This window comes from Aethalodelphis obliquidens, unplaced genomic scaffold (genome assembly GCF_003676395.1).
Source record: "Aethalodelphis obliquidens isolate GAN/ISIS:26980383/991018 unplaced genomic scaffold, ASM367639v1 scaffold5, whole genome shotgun sequence".
Classification (NCBI taxonomy): Eukaryota; Metazoa; Chordata; class Mammalia; order Artiodactyla; family Delphinidae; genus Aethalodelphis; species Aethalodelphis obliquidens.
Window position 1 is genome coordinate 66,990,088 of NW_020837949.1, and position 19,423 is coordinate 67,009,510.

At 33.8% G+C, this 19,423-nt stretch overlaps 1 protein-coding gene across 6 annotated transcripts in view; it reads right to left on the reverse strand.

The window, feature by feature from the left end:
* DGKB (diacylglycerol kinase beta) overlaps positions 1-19,423 on the reverse strand; it is a 704,177-nt gene that overhangs the window by 421,919 nt on the left and 262,835 nt on the right. For all 6 annotated transcript variants that reach the window (XM_027102569.1, XM_027102571.1, XM_027102570.1 and 3 more), the window contains 2 exons: positions 16,574-16,647; positions 13,258-13,332 (listed from right to left, as the gene is read on the reverse strand). In XM_027102569.1, the coding sequence (XP_026958370.1) occupies positions 13,258-13,332; positions 16,574-16,647 (149 nt within the window). The remainder of the gene's footprint in view (positions 1-13,257; positions 13,333-16,573; positions 16,648-19,423) is intronic.

The following is a 19,423-nucleotide window of genomic DNA, read 5'->3' on the forward strand; positions in this document are numbered from 1 at the left end:
TATATATATATATATATATATGTAACTAAATCACTTTGCTGTATATCAGAAATTAACACAACATTGTAAATCAACTATTCTTCAATAACTTAAATTAAAAAAAAAAAACGATCATGTTGCAGTACAACAGACATGTACATGGATTTGCTCTTTTATGAGACTAAAACCTTGAGCAAATCTTAAGCTCCCTGATCATGAGTTTCCTTATTGGCAAATGGAGAAAATGCTTAACTCTTAAAGTGATAGTATTTTGCATATTCCCTAGCATACAACCAACAAATCACTATTATTATTATAAAATTAAGAAAGCATATATACATGAAATGAATGAAGTTCTGAGTGTGAAATTCTAAGAAAAAATATATTAAAAGAAGTGACTAAGGAGAATGTATCCAGATATATAATAAGCAGCACCTCAGAGATAGGAGACATTGATTTTCTAATATCCAAGGGAGATGAGACTTTTAAGATAGGTGAAAACAGCTAAAACTACGTGACTTAACACTTAGCAATTTATCAGTGACAATAGCAATGTCAGTGGAGAGTAAAGTCAAAACCCCAACTGCACTGAAGAGGTGATGGAAAAGTGAAAGAATAGCCCATTTTATTAAGAATGTAGTTGTGAAGAGACAAAAGAGTTGAGAAGGTAAGTAGCTATACATATCCATAGAGATTTTTCAAATTAATGAGAGTATCCTCAATTTCACATGTTGCTCATGTTTTTGCAACTCCACAATGACGTGGGAATTGTTTTTCTGTTTTCCTTTTGGTCTTGAACCTCTATCCTTTATCCATTCCTGTTGTAATTTGTGATTATTATAACACTTTCATCATCACACATGTTTTCATAAACTAATCCAAGTCACTTTAACACAGAGTAGTCATATGTTAAAAAGGGATTACATACTTGAGCTAAAAAGCCATTAGAATAGGAACAGCTCAAGATGTAATAATAAGAGGGTGGGAATAATAAATTAAGTATCAAAGAACCAAGAGGAACAGGGACCCAGAACAGAAGTTGAAGGCACCTTATTTAGGAGGAGAGATGCCTCATCCAGTGAGAGGGAAGGAAGTCAGGATGGGTATGAATATCAATGTGTTCATAAGGGTAGGAGTAAGGAAAATAAGTTAGAATAATTTACTTGCCATGGCCTCTGATTGATTAATTAGGATCAGGGATGAATACTGGTTTTGTGGAATGTGACGTTTAGAAAAATCTGAAACCCTCTTTAAGAAAAAATATGCAAAAAATGTATATAAATTTAGGTTTAGATAAATTATATATAAATATATAAATGTAATATATGAATATATACATAAATAGTTATTTAAAATAAGAAATCACAACAAACTGAAAATTTAAGATAGCTCACAGATATGACATCATATGATCTAGAATAAAAACATAATAATTAATTAGCTTGATATACTTAAAAATTTTCCATTTATTGGCTTTTCATATGAACAATTTTGAATAACATATTTATGAAGAGATAAAAAGATGAGATCAAATTGTAGATTTCTATAAGCTGATTGCCTCTATATCAAATTGCCTTAAACTTTCATGCTTCTTGAGCTTTAGAGTTTTAAATGCAAGAGCAGGGCATAATTTGAAAAAGTCTAGTTGGTATAGTATTATCCATAGAAATGTTAGACTTCATTACTTCAGTGACCTAAGACTTGAGTCTTACTTTTTTTTCCCCTAAAGGTCCCTTAGCACCTGTAGGACCAATAAGAGAATGACTGAATAATTTGTGAATGTGTGTGTGTGCATGTGCACATGCATACAACTTGACAATTAAGGCCTTCATTGTAATTCACAGACTATTAAAGTGTCTTTGAAAGCAATTATGATTTATGTGCATACCAAAACCAATGCAAAGCATATATTCTTATCTGTATGTTTCTTACATTAGTAAAACACGTATTTTTGTCATGATGATGTGCTCCACCAAACTCTGTATTCCAATTATCACCATAGGAACAAATCATTGAATCTTAAGCGCTGAACTTTTTAACTGAGTCTGTGATAACATGATCAGTAATGTCCAATGTTTTACCATCATCCAAATGAACTTCCAAAAACTTGATTGGGGGTCCACAAGTTGCATGCACTCAAATCATTATTGCAATAAATGAATTTTCTATTTAAAACATCTGATCACTCTAATGTAAAAATGGCATTACTGGATCTTTTTAAAGTTCTTCTTTTGCTAGTGGACCAAAATCTTAACAGCTATTACTTCACTTACAACACACATAAGAAAACTTGAAATTGAAAATGCACATTAATTTAAAAGTCACATTTGATCTAAATGAAAAATCATGCTTAAAAGAGTGCTATACAAAGGGATTTTCTGCAGTTTCAATGATTGCCTTCAAGCAGAGAATTCGCTATTAATTTGAGGCAGATACTGATGCTTCTTTAGCATTTTTGTGTTTATGGTTTCCACATGGCCAGTGATATCGCTAGAGCTCCCATCGCTGATAGTAAAGATTGATAAATATTTCATAGAAGTTATGTATTCATCATCAACACTTTTTAAAACAAAAATTCATAGAAATGCAGAACTTAATTTTTCATTTAATATTCATTTTCATTTTTGAGATATATTTGCTGAAAAGTTTTATTGCAAAATAAAAATGCATAATATAACACAATATTTATAAACTACATGTTTAATTTGTAAGACACCAAGGAAGAGTATTCAAACTTCATTAAACATTCTTGGCATGACTGCTCATCTTCTCTTCCTCACATATATTTCATGTACATCTAACCTGTGATTTCCCACATCTCCACTGACAATGCTGATTGCTATATTTGTTCCCATTTGCATCTCACAAGGAGAGGAGAGCCACAGGCCACAGCATAATGGACTGGTATAACAAGTATACCAGTTGGCCAACAAGGGCTTTCAGTGAACATTTATTTTTGTCTTTGAATTCTCTGTACACTGTATTGCACAAGAAGTTGTTGCTTATATGTGGGAAGGATTGGGAAGAGAAAGTTTTTTTGCTTTTTTAGATGAAATGATTATAGGTTAAAGTGAGAACTGTGTCCACTGGACATGTAAGTGTCTTACATCTGACTAGAGGATAACAGCAGAAGCAGGAATGTGCAAATTAGCTCTCAAACCCCTCAAGTTTATTATAATGTATCCATTAATAATAATACTTAAACTAAAAATACAAAATTCTTATGCTAATACTAAATTGAGTTGGATGCTGGGACACCAGGAATAAACCAGAAGAGTCCTGGGTAAACTTAATTATTATGGTCGCAGTAGTTGTAAGACCCTATGTGATTTGGCCCGTCAGTGCTATTCTAATATGCTATGTCTATCCATTCCGCTCCAGCCATGCTGGCCTTCCTGCTAATGTTCCCCAGTCGTGTCAAATATTCTCCCATCATGGTGCTTTTCGTCTTGCTCCTCCCTCTGCTTTAAATGTGATTCTATGTGATGACCAAATGGCTTGCTTCCTCATCTCCTTCATGTCTATACTCAGTGAGTCTTTCCCTGGTCAGCCTATTTAAAATAACCATCACAGAACACTCACTACCAATGTACACTCTGTTTACCTTCCCTGCTGACATGTGTATATTTTATTAGTTTAATGTGTGCCTTCCTCCACTAAGACCATGAGGGCAGGAAGTGATGTTTCTTTTGTTCATAGTGAATTTGCAGTGCTAAGACTTTTTCCTGACACCTGGTAGCCATTGAATTAATACATGCTGAATCAATTTATATTACTAATACTATTATATATATATATAGATTGCTGTTGTTATTGTTAAACTACCATTTCACTTTTACTTAGTTGTTGAATCATTATTCTGTTTGAGTGTGGACTACATTTAACAGTCCACTGTTATTATTTCTAATTAAATTATAGGAGTACGTTACTACATTATCATTAATAAAGGATTCTGAGATAATCATCTGCTATGAGTTTTCTTATTTTCACTCATTAGTAAGATGCTGTTATTTGACTCCCTGGAGCTGATGGTAAAGTTGTGCCAGGGAGCTTGCTGGACAGGCTTACATAATAATAGCAAACTGACAATAGTCAAATGAAATAGTTTATGATACTTATTAGAAACTTGCCTTTTGTAGAATAAAATAAGAAACAGGTAGAAGGATATACACAAATGCATTGGTTATTTCCAACAGCCAACTTAGGAGAAAATATTCTTCTAGAGTGTTCAAGGAATTTGGATAAAAAATCACCTCTAAACAATAACACATGGATCTACAGTCTGTTACTGAGCTCTTCTTTTCTCTGTGAATTGAGTAACAAAAGTTCAGAGTTTTCAACATCTTTAAAGTAATAATCGATTTGTTGATGTTTGTGGAAAGTGACTATAGACTTGTAATGCCCAAAATTCTTTCACGAGGCTAGAAGTTATAGGACTTTTAACTGTAAAGCATGTTACATTTTATTACTTGTATTTGACATGTTGATCTTTAATACAGATGCATATATCGCTTCTCAAACTCAGTCACTCCATTGATCAAGGCAGAGACAAAATTATGCTCACACATTTAATTGGGGGGGATTGCAAAATAATCTGCATCATATTTTATGATTAATCATTAGGACTGAAAGGGTCAATTGAGTGCTTTGTTTTTACATTAGCAAAGCAACGATTTTTTTTTCCTGGAAATTTGCAGTAGAGCTGCATTGAATTTTGATGAACATGTTCTTAGCATTTTGAGGATTTTGTTCAGCTCTCTGACACAACAAGATTTCATAACAAGAGACATATGTAATATGTCATAGTTCTGATTCAAGAGGGTTTTTATTTAAGTAAAATATGGTAGAAACTTTGTTATATAAAATGATATTTTAAATTAAGAAAGTAATGAAATCTGTGGAATGTGTTATGTGTTTTCTAAATTACAAATTTATTTTAACAGGAGAATGTATTCCAAGGCTTTACTATGGAAATATGTGTGATACTTGGAATATGTGAATCTGTATGTTGACTGTTAAATTTTATTTTTTTAATTATATATGTTTTACAGTTAGTTCAGGTAGATGAAACCAAAGATTTTTTTAAAGCACCTATTTCACAAACAATTCATTGTTGTGACTGTTCACTATGCTGAACAATCTGGAAAATAAGTTACATAATTTAAAAATATTTATCTTATATATTTTTTCAATTCAATAAATACTTGTTATTTTTTACTTAAATATTTTAGGGATGATATGAAAAAAAGCCATCTGTACTTTCATGAAGCTGATAGTCAGAAGGGAACAACCAACATCACGAGTATACAAAAAACTTGATATTAACTTTTCATAAGTCACATTAGCATATGCAGTTGGTATAACAGCTAGAGATGTGCATATTTATTTTAATGTTGTGAAGGAAAAAAAATCTCATTCTGTGAAGACCAATGAGCGATATATGTTTTATATTTCATTTTTGCAACTAATTTATACCTCAAAACCATTCATTCAATTATATCATAATATGCTTCATCAGGAAGAAACAACTTACATGATACAGACTCTAGTTTCAGATACCTTTAAGCAGTCATTATCAGAGTGAGAGAATTTATGTAAAGAGATACAGTAAAGACAAACAAATAAACATCTATTTCTATCTTGAAAACAAAGATAAAAAGGGAAGTGACCAGAGAGTTTTGGTATTTACTAGATAATTTACACTAGGGATTAGCAGAGTTTCAATACATCAAGAAAAGCATCTAAACAAAATGTTAGAAAAGAAGAATAAAGATAGGATGAGAGAAGAGAGGCATACAAAAAGATCTAAAAATTTGGTATGGTAAAGAGGAACAATGGGGAAAAAAAGGAAATTAAAGGAATGAATAACTGCAGGCTCAGGGTGGCAGATAAAATATTTTTTAAAAAGTGTATCTATAGTACCATTGGAAAAGTAATAAACCAGGAATAGAAATGAAATTAAATCACAAATTAGAGTAGTAAAGAGACCTTACAGAATAGAACAACTTAGAAAGCAATACATTGAAAGGGAACTGCTGCAAAAGGCACCCTCTGCCCCCATGGCTGACCCAGGATCAGGGATGGCACAGCTAGAAACAGGGGTGGGAAGAGTTACGACACGTGAGGTCAGCTATGGGATTAAGTGAAGGATTACAGCATTGCCTGGCCAGGGTCCCATTTCAGAGGAGCTACCTGGGGGTTTGCCTCCTGGATAACAACTGAGGAACGGCTCTCTAACAGAAGTACACGTCTACCATTGGGCATGCAGCCTGGGCACTGGCATCAGATATAAAACAGGGCATTCTCATAGTTATCGAGATGAAAGTAGAAGTTCAATACAATTCCATTCAAACTCATACTTTAAAAACTCGAGACAATAACAACACATTGAAGAGAGTAAATGTCATTAAATTTTGAGAGAATAATTAGGGAGTTACATTATATAAAACAGTCTCCAGTGAGAATCAACAAATAGATCCATGAAGCAAAGGAAAGGGAAGCAACAGTCTAACATATATATTATTTCACCATATATAAAGTACGTCAAATCAGTGGTGAAACAGTGGACAAATGAACAGCTTTCGTTGGGACAGCTAGATTTCAATCTGAAGGAAAAAATGTTCCATGCCTACATCATCCTAGTCTGTCAACGCATCTCTAAGAAAAATGTAATCTTTAAAGATTAAAGGTTAGAAATTGAAAACAAAATGAAAAATTAATAAAAGACATAACAATATTTCAGTAATTTTGGCTTGAGTAAAGGTTTTTCTAAAATATAAAGTTGAGAAATCATTCAGTGTAGAATTAGCAATGAAAATTTTATATATTTATATGGACAAGAAAAAGAACAAAATATACAAACTGAAAGCACACAGAACAAATGAGAAGAAAACACTTGCAACATATATAAAATGATAATATTTATACAATAAGATTTTAAAATGAACACAAAAAAGACAAATCAGAAGGAAAATAGGCAAATAAAAGAGCACACGTGTAAAACTGATAGCTAGTGGGAAGCAGCCGCATAGCACAGGGAGATCAGCTCGGTGCCTTGTGACCACCTAGAGGGGTGGGATAGGTAGGGTGGGAGGGAGGGAGATGCAAGAGGGAAGAAATATGGGGATATATGTATATATATATAGCTGATTCACTTTGTTATAAAGCAGAAACTAACACACCATTGTAAAGCAATTATACTCCAATAAAGATGTTAAAAAAAAGAAAAAAGAGCATACGCTTTACATAAGAAATCAAAAGTTTAGTATATATAAGACAAAATGCTTGTTTGGAGCATCTGTTGGTTTTGCCTTATTTGACTGTGGGGAAACATGCTGCTGAATGCAGTTTTGGTACGTCTATCAAACAAGGAAACCAACTGCATTGACCCAAACAATGCGGTAGGCACGTGGCCAAACCTAGGCCTATGAGACACTTCTTTTCTAAATTTGAAAAATGTGAAACACAAAGATCACGATAGGTTGCTGGTGCAAAAAACTAATCCTTGTCTAAGAATTTATAGTAATTATTATAAATTTAATGGGGAAGTTACTCTAATTGTAGCATATCAATATGGCCTATAATACCTATTATATAGTAATTAATCTACTAAATCAGTGGTTTTCCATGCTGTCTCCACATAATCAGCTGGGGAGCTTTTAAGAAACTGAAGTGCCTAAGCCCACCACTCAGATATTCTGAATCTGGCTGTACTCCCAACACCTCCTTCAACCCATACCTATGCCCTCATAGGGAGTTCTCCATTCTCACAGTTTAAGGATAAAAAAACAGATTTACCAGTGCCTCTCCATGATATATCAGAAGTAGCTGGAGGTAGGCTGCTATGGCAGTACAAATAAACTGGGAATAATTTGAGGACAGAAAAGAATGCCATTTGACCTCTGGGCAGTATCTCAAACAATAAAATGTCCTGTTTACCGTTTCTGGACAGAGATGTTTAGAGTTTAGGAAACATACTAATTTAATAGTACTGACTAACAAATATTTCTTACACTATTAAGGACTCGGAAAGGGTAAGAATGGAGAATTAGTGATGGAAGCAAAATTTATATGAGTGAATTTCTCAGAATGGACCCATAATTGGGAGTCTAATTGCTCCAAAGGAATGCCAGTTAGCAAGTTTTCTTAGTCACTCTCAGTGAGTGTTCAAAACACTCATGTTCATGTTGGTAGGGTTGGAAGCTTTGGAAGGGATAAACAACATGAATTTATCTTCAACAAGAAGAGTAGGTACTGACTCTGGAGTACTCAACTGTCATCAAATGAACCAATTAGTGAATTCCAATATGTTGCTATACCTCAAGGGAACCTAAGCCAGCTACTTAAGGGTAGCCTAAAATCCCTGGACCCTTTCCATAATGCAACTGCAGCCATTTGTCCTCACTAACTAGACATTTGTTCTAGCAATTGGATTTACTTTTCTTTCCCATTATGCCTGTGTCAATGGTCATAGCAAATGACTTACTGAATACCTTAACCACTATCATAGTGTCTCACATATTGCTGTCTCCTTTCAAGGAATACCGTCACAGAGAAGGAAGAAAGACAGTGGGCTGATGCCCCTGTGACATAAAGGTCTTCTTATATGTTTTATCAAGGAGAAACAGTTGTCCATAGAACACTGAAATAACCTACTAAAGACTCAATCACTGAATCAGTGGGGGCACTTAAATGGTGTATGATCAAACAGCTATATCATGTGCTCTGAACTATACGATGCTGCTTTACCCAATTCACAAAACATGGTTCTGGGACCTAAATGTAAAGCTTGGTGAGGAAACTTACAATTACACTTAATACTCACTGTGAATCTTAAATTTATGTGTCAAATTGGCTGGGCCACGGATGCCCAGAAAGTTGATCAAGCATTATTTTGAGTGTTTCTGCGAGGGTATTTTTAGATGAGATTTAACATTTAAATCAGTAGACTTCATAAAGCAGACTGCCCTCGCTAATGGGTGACCCCCATCTAATCAGCTGAAGGCCTGATAGAACAAAAGGCAGACCCTAACCCAAGAAAGACAAAATTCTCCAGCCTGATCACCTTTGAACTGGGATGTTGATTCTTCCTGGTTCTACAGCAGCTTGCCAGCCTTTGGACTCAAACTGGAAGATCAAATTACAGATTTGGATTTGTCAACCTCAATCAGCATGTGAGCCAATTCCTTATAATAAATTTCTCTCTATACATATGTACTATTGGTCTGTTTTACTAAAGAACACTGACTAATACATTCACTTTCAAATATTTTGCTTCACATTCCCTTGGTTTTGAACTCTTAGGGTTGAGATGTTTTAACACCAAAGAGGAATGGCAGCATATGAGACAGTAAAATTTTCATTGAATTGAAGCTAACACTTGGGCATTTTGAGGCTCCTCGTACCACTAGACTAACAGGCAAAAAGACAGATAGGATGTTAACTGGTATAACTGACTCTGATTCCCAAGGAGAAATTACGTTTGCTGCTATATAATGGGAAAAGGGAGTACTAATAGGACCTCTACTCCGATCATTGGTTTAGTTGTAAGGGCTAGGTTACATACAGTCACAAACAACCCAAAATCTTCATGGCATAATCTCACAGAGGCTTCTTTATCATCCATTCTACAGGGACGTGGGGTAAGCGGGGCTGGGGGTAGGGGCTCTCTCGCGTGGTTTTCACTCTGGCATCCAAGCTAACCAACAGGCCAATATTGAATACTGCTGGTCACTGTGGTAGAGGAAAAGAAAGAGTGGAAAATTTACTTTCTGCTCACAGTTTATTGTAAGAGAAAGCCATATAGCCACTCTTAATACCTAAGGTGAAAGGACTGAAATCAAGATCAAGTGCCTGGCAGAAGACCTGGAAATATTTGATAAACAGTACTAATACCGTCAGGTACTACCATGCCTGTCATTCAAGGCACACGAGAAACAAATTCAGCCCTATACAAGCAGTACTACCAAAATCTCAGACCTATCAGGTAAAAATATTTGAGTCACTACGCTGGGGAAACATTTCCAAGAAGCTGAGAAATGTTTTATGTTTCAGCTACAGTTTTCAGTCAGTAGTAAAACCAGGACTATAGACTTTACATGTGTTTTATTCTTTGTATTATTAAGAATATCATTTAATGAAATTCATATTTAGAGTTAAATATGTAATTTTCTTATTACATTTCTGTATATTGAGACCAAATGGATGAAGGGAAAGGAGAAAATAGTCATCTCCAGAGATGTTTTAGAGAACCAGGACTTGAAGCTGGATATAGTAACAATCTGAGACTTGGGATTGTCTACATTTTAGGAGGATGTGTATTTCTGGCTACATATTTAGCAGTAGCAATGTTGAATGGTATTTTTTTTCAACTTTTATGTTCAGAAAAGAAGAGATATTGGATAACTCAATGGTTGGACCGTGGTGAACACCTATTGTTTATTCCCACCGAGAATTCATCTTTCATCCTCAGGTTATATAGCATCCTCATTTGGCTTTGAGGAGACAAACAATTTAGATAATAGTCTTGACAGGACTGTTAAGTCAAGATGCTCCATCCCAAAGTAGCCAAGGCTGTGGCATGGGAAACAAGAGAGGCTAATAAATATGCTTCTCCTGGGGATATAAATTTTGAATATAAAAGCAAGAATACCAGAAACAATTGGAATCAATTTCTCTTAGCAGTAACTCCTACGGACTCTGTCTTTTTAGTCATAATTTCCTCAAATTGTCCTGATTCCTATCCTTTCTGAAACATAGTTCTTCATTTTTCCATTAATTATATGAGCTACTTCACAATTTTCCAGTAAACTCTATTTTGGATCATAAGCCAGATTATATTTCTGTTGTTTATAGAAAAGTCAATCTAACTAATGCCATATTCAACTTTATAACTGATTAGCCATGCAAATAAAAATGATAAGGATATATTTTCACCTAGTATATTTAACAATAATAAAAATTACTGAAGATAGCCAATTTAAAGTAGGGCATGGGAAATAAAACATTAGATATTGCTGCTGGGATTATAATTTGATACAAACTTTTTGTATAGTAATTTGGCAGAACCTGAGAAGTAAAACTGAAAATATTTGAATATGCTTCTAAAAACAGATAAATTGATAGACATTAACTTAAATTATGCCAATTATTTAAAAGTGCAGGCAATGTAAATATTTCCCAATAACAGAATAGTTAACAAAACTATGGAATACTGTGCAGCTCTTAAAAACATTTAAACTGATCAATATCTACTGAACTCAAACAATATCCACCATATGCTTTTGAGTAAAAGGAAGCAAGTTGCAGAGCAGTAAAAAAAACTACAGTCTAAGTTATATTAAAATATCCATTTATCTATGCAACACATATATGTGTGTGTCTATATATGAATATATTGTATATATATGAATACATTCTATACATACAGTAGTTTTTATATTTATAGAAGTTCTTGGAGGATATGCACAAACAATTCACAATAATATACTTGAGAGGTGGTAGTGCTTAAAGTGGGGCCCTTAACTTAATTTCTAAATAATATTCATTGTAGTGTGGAATTGTACAAGTACACTTATTACTTTTATTTTTCAGTATATTAAACTAGAGAAGATAATAGGATGGCTAACAGTTAAAGAGTAAAAGGAAACATGTAATAGATATTTAAAGTGGAGTAGGAAAAAAAATAAAATGAGAAAACAAGGCTAAAATCAAAGTTATTGCAATAAATTTACATAGAGCTACAAAGTGATTATGTTATTGATTATTAATTAATAAATGATATTGATAACAAATAACAGTCATCGCAGACATATTATGTGGTAAGCACATTTTTATATGCTTCATGGGTAGCACCCAACTTAATTTTATAACTAGCCTATGAGGCAGGTACTATTCCTTCATTTCACGGAAAAGACCATGACGACACAGGGTGGTTAAATGATAAGGTTTATAATTAGCAGAGTCGTTACGTATTTAGTTTAACTATAAAATACAAGCAAATCCTGGATTTACTTGGTCTGGTGGACCTACAGAGGTCTTGGAGTAGCTAAACTTCTTAATGCAAAATTCCTTAATCCTGCAGATTAAGAGCTACTTCTTTGAAGTTCAGAGAATACTAAAGAACAAGAAAAAGAGGCATCCTGACTGAGCTTCTGTGTTAATATCAAGACTTTACTTTTCCTTGTCTTTAACTAGACTGGAACGTCCAGCATGTGTCTCACCTAGCCAATAATCTGACCATGATCCTCTACCTGGTAGAGTCTGGAGTTTGACAAAAGCAGTGTTCTGAACTAAATTCCTGTGGTGAGCCTGCCTTCTACAGCAAGGAGTTCCACACATCATGGCTCAGCATTTGGAAACTAGCCCTGGACAACAGGTAGCAGTCAATGGAAGAAAAAGATGAGTATAATTGTGGGAGCCTGTGCTAATTAATTGCATATTATTTACATTTATCTAACATGAGATATGATGGCATAAATTTTATTCTGAGCATTTAAAAGACAATTTTAACATTTGGTTTCTCATTTCTGAGAATAACCTAGAAGACTTATTTTAACCATACCGATTTTGTTTTTTTTAAAGAAGTTTAGTTATAGAGCTTTTCTCTACTTCATCTGGTCTAATGTTTACTATCATGTTGATAGAGAGAAATCAGATCAGTGGAAGAAAATGACATTAATTAGTTAACTAGGCCAAGTTAATGATGAATTATTTCAGTGCATACTTGTGATATCAAAAGTATATGTATCTGTTGAAAAATAATTGTATTTCACTACACCTTGCCTATTAATAAAGTATCTTATAAAAGAGTGATATGTATTAGAGTTTGTAAGTAGTAAGTGAAAAAATCATATTATGATTTCCATTCTTTGTTAACGAGAAGAATTAAAAAAAAGTTTTTTTTTATTCTGTAGTAGATCTATGTCCTATATTTAATAAACGGAAGGAGAGCAGTTCTTCTAACACATAGATGGTTTAGTAATTTAAGGACCCAGCTAATATATGTGTATGTCTGTGGTGTGATTATTCTTATTAACATTACTACTAGCAGTATGAGAATTACTTCACAATATTTAGAAAGGAGGAAAATCTTATTGAAACAGGCCATTTTGAAAAACAGCACCTGCGTCAGTTTCTCTTATGTAGCTGATATTCAACGTTGTTTTGTATACTAATCTGGCTGCTGTATTTGAATAAAATTACTTCTACGTTTGTCTGGCTGCTTATTTAATTAATTAGTGTTAAATGAATTAATGGTAATAATATATATAGGCTTACCCTGGCATTGGTCCATTTCCAGCAAGACTGTAAACCTGACGAGGATTTAGCAGATATTGGAATTTTCTGTAAATTCTATAAAGATGAAAATATGGAAGGAAAAAATAAAATTTAGTGATATTTTTATTCTAAATATGCACATGCGTTTAGAACACCCTCTACCCTGCTTTTGAATGTTATTTAGCTAATAAGAGTTCAAATTAATATTTTAAAATATCAGTATACAATTAGTTAAATATCTTCTCTTAATAGATCCTTGGGAAATTTACAGATTATTGGGCCAATGTAACAGAGATGAAAGTTACTTATCCCATATGTAAAATGGGATTGGACACTGTATGCATGAAAGTAAAGACTGTGACTTTAGCTGCTTAATTATTTCACATGAACAATCATCTTGATGAGCTAGATCACAAAATTGCTAAACGATTTCTACAGGCACATATTAAATAATTCATTTTTTTCTGAAAGAACTCAATCTTTGCATAACAAATGCAACAGAAATGTTTCTAAGTACACACACATCCCATATCAGAATTCTGAGACAAAATATTAAAAGTGAAGGAATATATTTGGTTTTTCAAATTAGATTTATATATACATGTGAAAATATTACTATATATCTTAACATATTCATATTATGTGTACTGAAACTCTCCAAATATCTACTTGTATCCTCCCACGTCCTTGTGCAATACCCTCACATTCTAGATCTTGAATAATGATATCACCTAGCATCTCAAGAATGATCTTAGAGTCATTCTCAGTACCTCCTTTTCCCCAGCACCTAAAATCGAGGATAATCCTGCACCTTCTAACTGAGTAATGTCTATCATACCTGGTTATTCTCACTGCCTTACAAGTTCTCTCACCAGCTTTGTAAAAGTCTTGCCTATTCAGCCCTCTTCTGTACTTCTATTTAAGTACAGTCATGTTGTTTCCATGATGAAAAGTTCCTGTCAGTGGCAAGTTACTTTTTTTTTTTTTTGCAGTATGCGGGCCTCTCACTGTTGTGGCCTCTCCCGTTGTGGAGCACAGGCTCCGGACGCGCAGGCTCAGCGGCCGTGGCTCACGGGCCCAGCCGCTCTGCAGCATATGGGATCTTCCCGGACAGGGGCACGAACCCATGTCCCCTGCATTGGCAGGCGGACTCTCAACCACTGCGCCACCAGGGAAGCCCACAAGTTACTTATTAAATATTTTATTATATTTAAAATAGTTTATGTCTCGTCTTTCTCCTCCTTCCTCTTAAACTTCAACCTCGCTGAATATCTCTTGGTTCCCTACCAAAACACCACACCTCTTTCCACACATCTGTCTTTTTTCTTCCTTCACCTGGCAAACATCTACTTATATCAGAACCAACTCAAAAGCTAGACTTCTGAGTCTTCAGAGACAATCATTTCTTCCTCTGAACTTCCATAGCACTTTTATTTTAAACATTCCTAGCTTAGCTTTTGCCTTGGGGTTACTGTAGTAAATCTGTTTACGTGTCTGCCTCCCTGTATGACCGTGTCTTCTGTCTCATCCCCAGTTCCTAGTAGAGACTGGATTCCCTCAAGTGTTGCTGTCTGAATGATGTGTGAACATTTTCACACCTGTTGACTGGTATGGGAAACTATGTGTGAATATATAATTGTTACCTTTTTCTGCTTATCTAATACATCGAAGAAGAAAACCTACATATTTTGAAAGGAAAACCCTGAATAGAATTCCATTATTTGTGAAAGATGCTTCTTATGCATTCAGGAGAATTTATGACTGCATTAATAATAGATCTCCTTTAAACATATTTATAATTCTTTTGACTTTGAACGGGCCCTGTGGATGTATAAAGGACAAAGCGTAAGTGGGTGTGCATATAGGAGCACTCAAATATCCTCCCTCTCCCCCATTAAATTTAATTCACTGATGACTTCAGTGCATCTATCTGTAGATATATATTTTTTAATTTAAAGAAAATTATTTTTATGTACTGGGAGAAGAGGGAGGCAGATATTCAATTAAGGGTCATTCTACATTATTAATGTTATCTTAATTTGAGGGGAATGTTTCCATTTGAAATATATTTTTTTTCATTTGATACTTCATTTGTTTCTAATTTCCAACATGAATTTAAGTCTCATCTAATGCTTTGTGAAGAGTTTACTTCTTTTTCAAGATATCCATAATATATACAACTAACAAACTGTGAGTAGGAAAGGAGAAAATAATTTTAGCATCATTATTCATTTATATACCTAAAAGTGAGGCAACTATTCTCTTTAATAAAGCATTGTAAATATTTTATATTATTAAGTCACTAGTTATTTAAAATAACTTGTCTTGTTTAGCAGACTTAAAAGTATAACTATACGATGATAAAAGGGAAAACTTTTTAAGTAGAAATAATATTTTGTTGAATGGAAAATGACCATTCTTCATTTAATTGAAATGAAGCTGGAAAGTTAAATGGTAGGAAAGGAAATTACTTTTCAAAATTCCTTATTCATGGAAACATTTCAATTTCATTATTTGGTGAAACCACAATGTAAATTTCTATTTTATTATCATAGCGTCTGTGTGAGTGCTTTTATCTGATTGCTCATTTTTTGGCTGGAATTTGTAAAGAGTTCTAGAAATTATTAAGAAAGGTACAACTGCATTTCTGTTTCTGGCACTCCTTCTTAGAAGGACATAAGATTTACTCTTCAATGTGGTGATTTTCAGATTTTTATTAAATATTATGATTTAATCATTAATTTTACAAAAAGGAAAATTTTTTGTTGTCCACATGAATACTGAGATACCTGGTAATGCAGCTCATTGTTATCCTGATTAAATATACTGTGCTTCTCCAGGATATATGGTATCATGTTCTCCAAGTGAACATGCAGAAAATCATTATAATATATTTTGTCTAGAAGCTGGATATAAATTCTGTTTCTAACTACTGGGCAATCATTTACCTGAAGTCATCTTGTTGACCATTTAGAGAACCAATTTGCATTCAACAGTATTTATGGAGCCATGTTGTATGCAAAGCTCTTTGTTAATGGCTAGGGGTGATAGGCAGGGTAGAGAGAATTCAGACACCTGAGATATGATAATAAAAATATCTACAAAAGGCCATTATTATATTAAAATTTCAACTGTAAAAACAAGGAGAGATCATACCAATATACATTGTTATATAGAGATGATAGCAACACTTATTTCACATTAAAATTAGTGAACCATGAGGTATAATATTTTTAAATGTTTTTATACTATAAATTTAGTTTATCTTTTTACAGATATATAACATAGTAAATAAATGTGATTTTTAAAAACATACCGTTCTCCTTGCTTCCCACCACTTTTGGGGTTCACAAAAACTAAAAGTGGATGAGTACCAGGAACAGGAGTGATCTAGAAGAAAAGTTGAATATGTGGACAAATTATTTATATTATATATAAAGAGAACCCCCGCGTTATTTCTAAGTCGTGAAATGCCAATTAGCAAATTCAAGAATATGGTTCTTTTGTTCTGTAATGTGGATAGAGGATAGATAGATAACAGATAGATCTAATTAGCAACATAATTAAATCCTGTGCTTTGACTCCATATATATCAAAATAAATACCCACTCCACTAAGAGGTGATTTTTCTAGGTAGGAATAGGGCAGAGGGGAAGGCAGCTATGAAAAGGGAATAACCTCTCAATACCTAGGAGATGAAAACGATAGGTACAATTCGTGGGATCGTGCGTAAACCATCCAGAATAGAGTGGATTATGGTGGTAGAAAAGATTAGAAAAGAAAGGGATCAAAGTATAAGTGAGCCCTACTCTTATAGACAATCCCTACTTTAGAGCTTTATAGCACATTTGGAATCCATCTTCCCAACCACTTGTAAACTAGAATCTAAATAAGATGGTTTGAGGCCACTTTCAGTCAGAGTCCCCATCTATATGATGTTTCCTCCATGCTTTCTTTTCCTGCTTGAGAAGAGATGCCAGTTAATCCAGTCTACTTGCTAAACAGGAATCCATTAAATTGACTGTGTCCTTATATGCCATGCACTGCTTTCATCACTATACATTCTCCTTTTAACCAAAAAAAGTCCCTGTCTTAGTGGAGCTTATATTCTGGTGGAGAATCAGACAAGAAACAAACAAATAGGAACTTCCCTAGTAGTCCACTGGTTAAGAATCCACCTTCCAATGCAGGGCACACGGGTTCAATCCCTGGTCAGGGAACTATGATCCCACATGCTGCGGGGAAGCCCACGCGCCACAACTAGAGAGAAGCCTGTGCTGCAGGGAAAGACCCCGCGTGCCACAGCAAAGATCCCACATGCTGCAACTAAAACCCGATGCAGCCAAAAAAATAAATAAATAAGTATTTTCAAAAAAGAGAAACAAACAAATAAATATACATTTTGTAGTGAAAAGTATCACCAGAAATAAAGCAGGTAAGGTGCTAGCACTTCATCAGTTGGGGGCAGAAACTGTTTTTGATAGAGTGGCAAAGGAGAACACTTGTATTTTACTTGAATTCAATGTTAAGAGGTAAGCTGTTTTAAATAAGAGTATTCCTATTCAGTGTATACCTATGTAACTCCCATCTAAACATAGTTTGATAAAACAATATTTTAATAACAAAAATATGCAACCAATGCAGTCCTCTAAATATTAAGTTGAAAAGTTTTAGATCAATTTACTTTTTGAAAGTAGAGTCAAAGTGTCCTTCATTGCTCTAGTATTTTTCCCTTAGAAAGTACCTGAAATATTTAATGAGAAGACTAAAAACAACCATTTTACCATATCAGGTTCTTCCTTTTGTTTAAACAATATAAGTTAAAATACCCTACCAACATATTTTCCTCCAATTCTTGTGAAATGCCATTTTTCTAATGAGTATAGGCACTGGGAAATTGTTGAAATCTTCACACTATATGAGAAGGTTGAGTAAAATATTCTCAATTCTTATACTCTTATCCAACTTGTTCCCATTACAATCTATTCTTTCTGACTCTGTTTTACTTCCTCTTGTAAAGAGGACACATGGGTTTTGTCCCATGTGTCCTCTTTACAATTTGATTTGTCTCTCATTCAGTTGGGAGATGAGATGGACAAGCTGGATCTGTAGTAACTCCTCAGCTCTTCACCCCTGAACTCCATGTGCTCAATCAGCTACTGGACAGAAAGTACCTACTAGCTTAAGACACTGTGCTATAAACTTGCAATGTGACTTCCCCCTCCCCCCATTAAAAGAAACACCAAAACACACCTCTGACTACTAGTATTCAGTTTCCTTTACTTCTCATTCTATTACAAAATCAGATAGAACTCCTAAAGTTTTCACATGCAAAAAGTAAGACTAACAAATGTGGATTTTAGTTGATTTTTGCATTTAATTTGAATTGTTATTCTTTATTTTTAAAGAGAGGGGAGATTCTCAAGGTAATTAAAATATTTTAGCAAAACATAACATCTGAATCCAAATACTAATTAGGATGATCGTCCCAAAATTCAATATTCAGTTTACCATTACATGAAATTACATTAAGTTCATTTGGGCAAATTTCCATATTCATTTGAAAATATAATTTGGAATAACTTTCAGAAATATTTATTAATTGAAGTGTTTAAAGGCATAATTATGACTTATCAAATAAAGGACAGTACCACGCTACACAAAATTGTGTTCTGAGGAAACACTATTACAAACAAATAAAGATCCCACTAAACTATATTATGGTCTGTAGAGGATCTGAAAATATAAAAATATAAAATATAAAAATATAAAAACCTAGATGTCATTTTTAGGGGTGAGTAGATGGATAATTAGATCAAATGGATTAGAAAAATAGGAGAGAATCTAGATAAAGAATTTAGGATAACGATGATACTCTACAAGTGATAAAAGTCAAGAACCCAAAACGGAAGTACAGGAAATAATAAAATCAAATTAGCCAACTTTTCCTCACATATCCCCTTAACATAAATTATGCTTGTAAAATAAGACTGTATAAAAATTGGAAACTTTAGATATTTATTTGTAAGTTAACAGGGACTGTGGAATACCCCTCTGACAATGATTCTAACAGATTAAAACACCTGACCTAATGTAATCTCCATTTAAGGAGTAGTATGTGATTCAATATCAAACCCACTAAAACTCTGGTTTTAGGGGATCATTT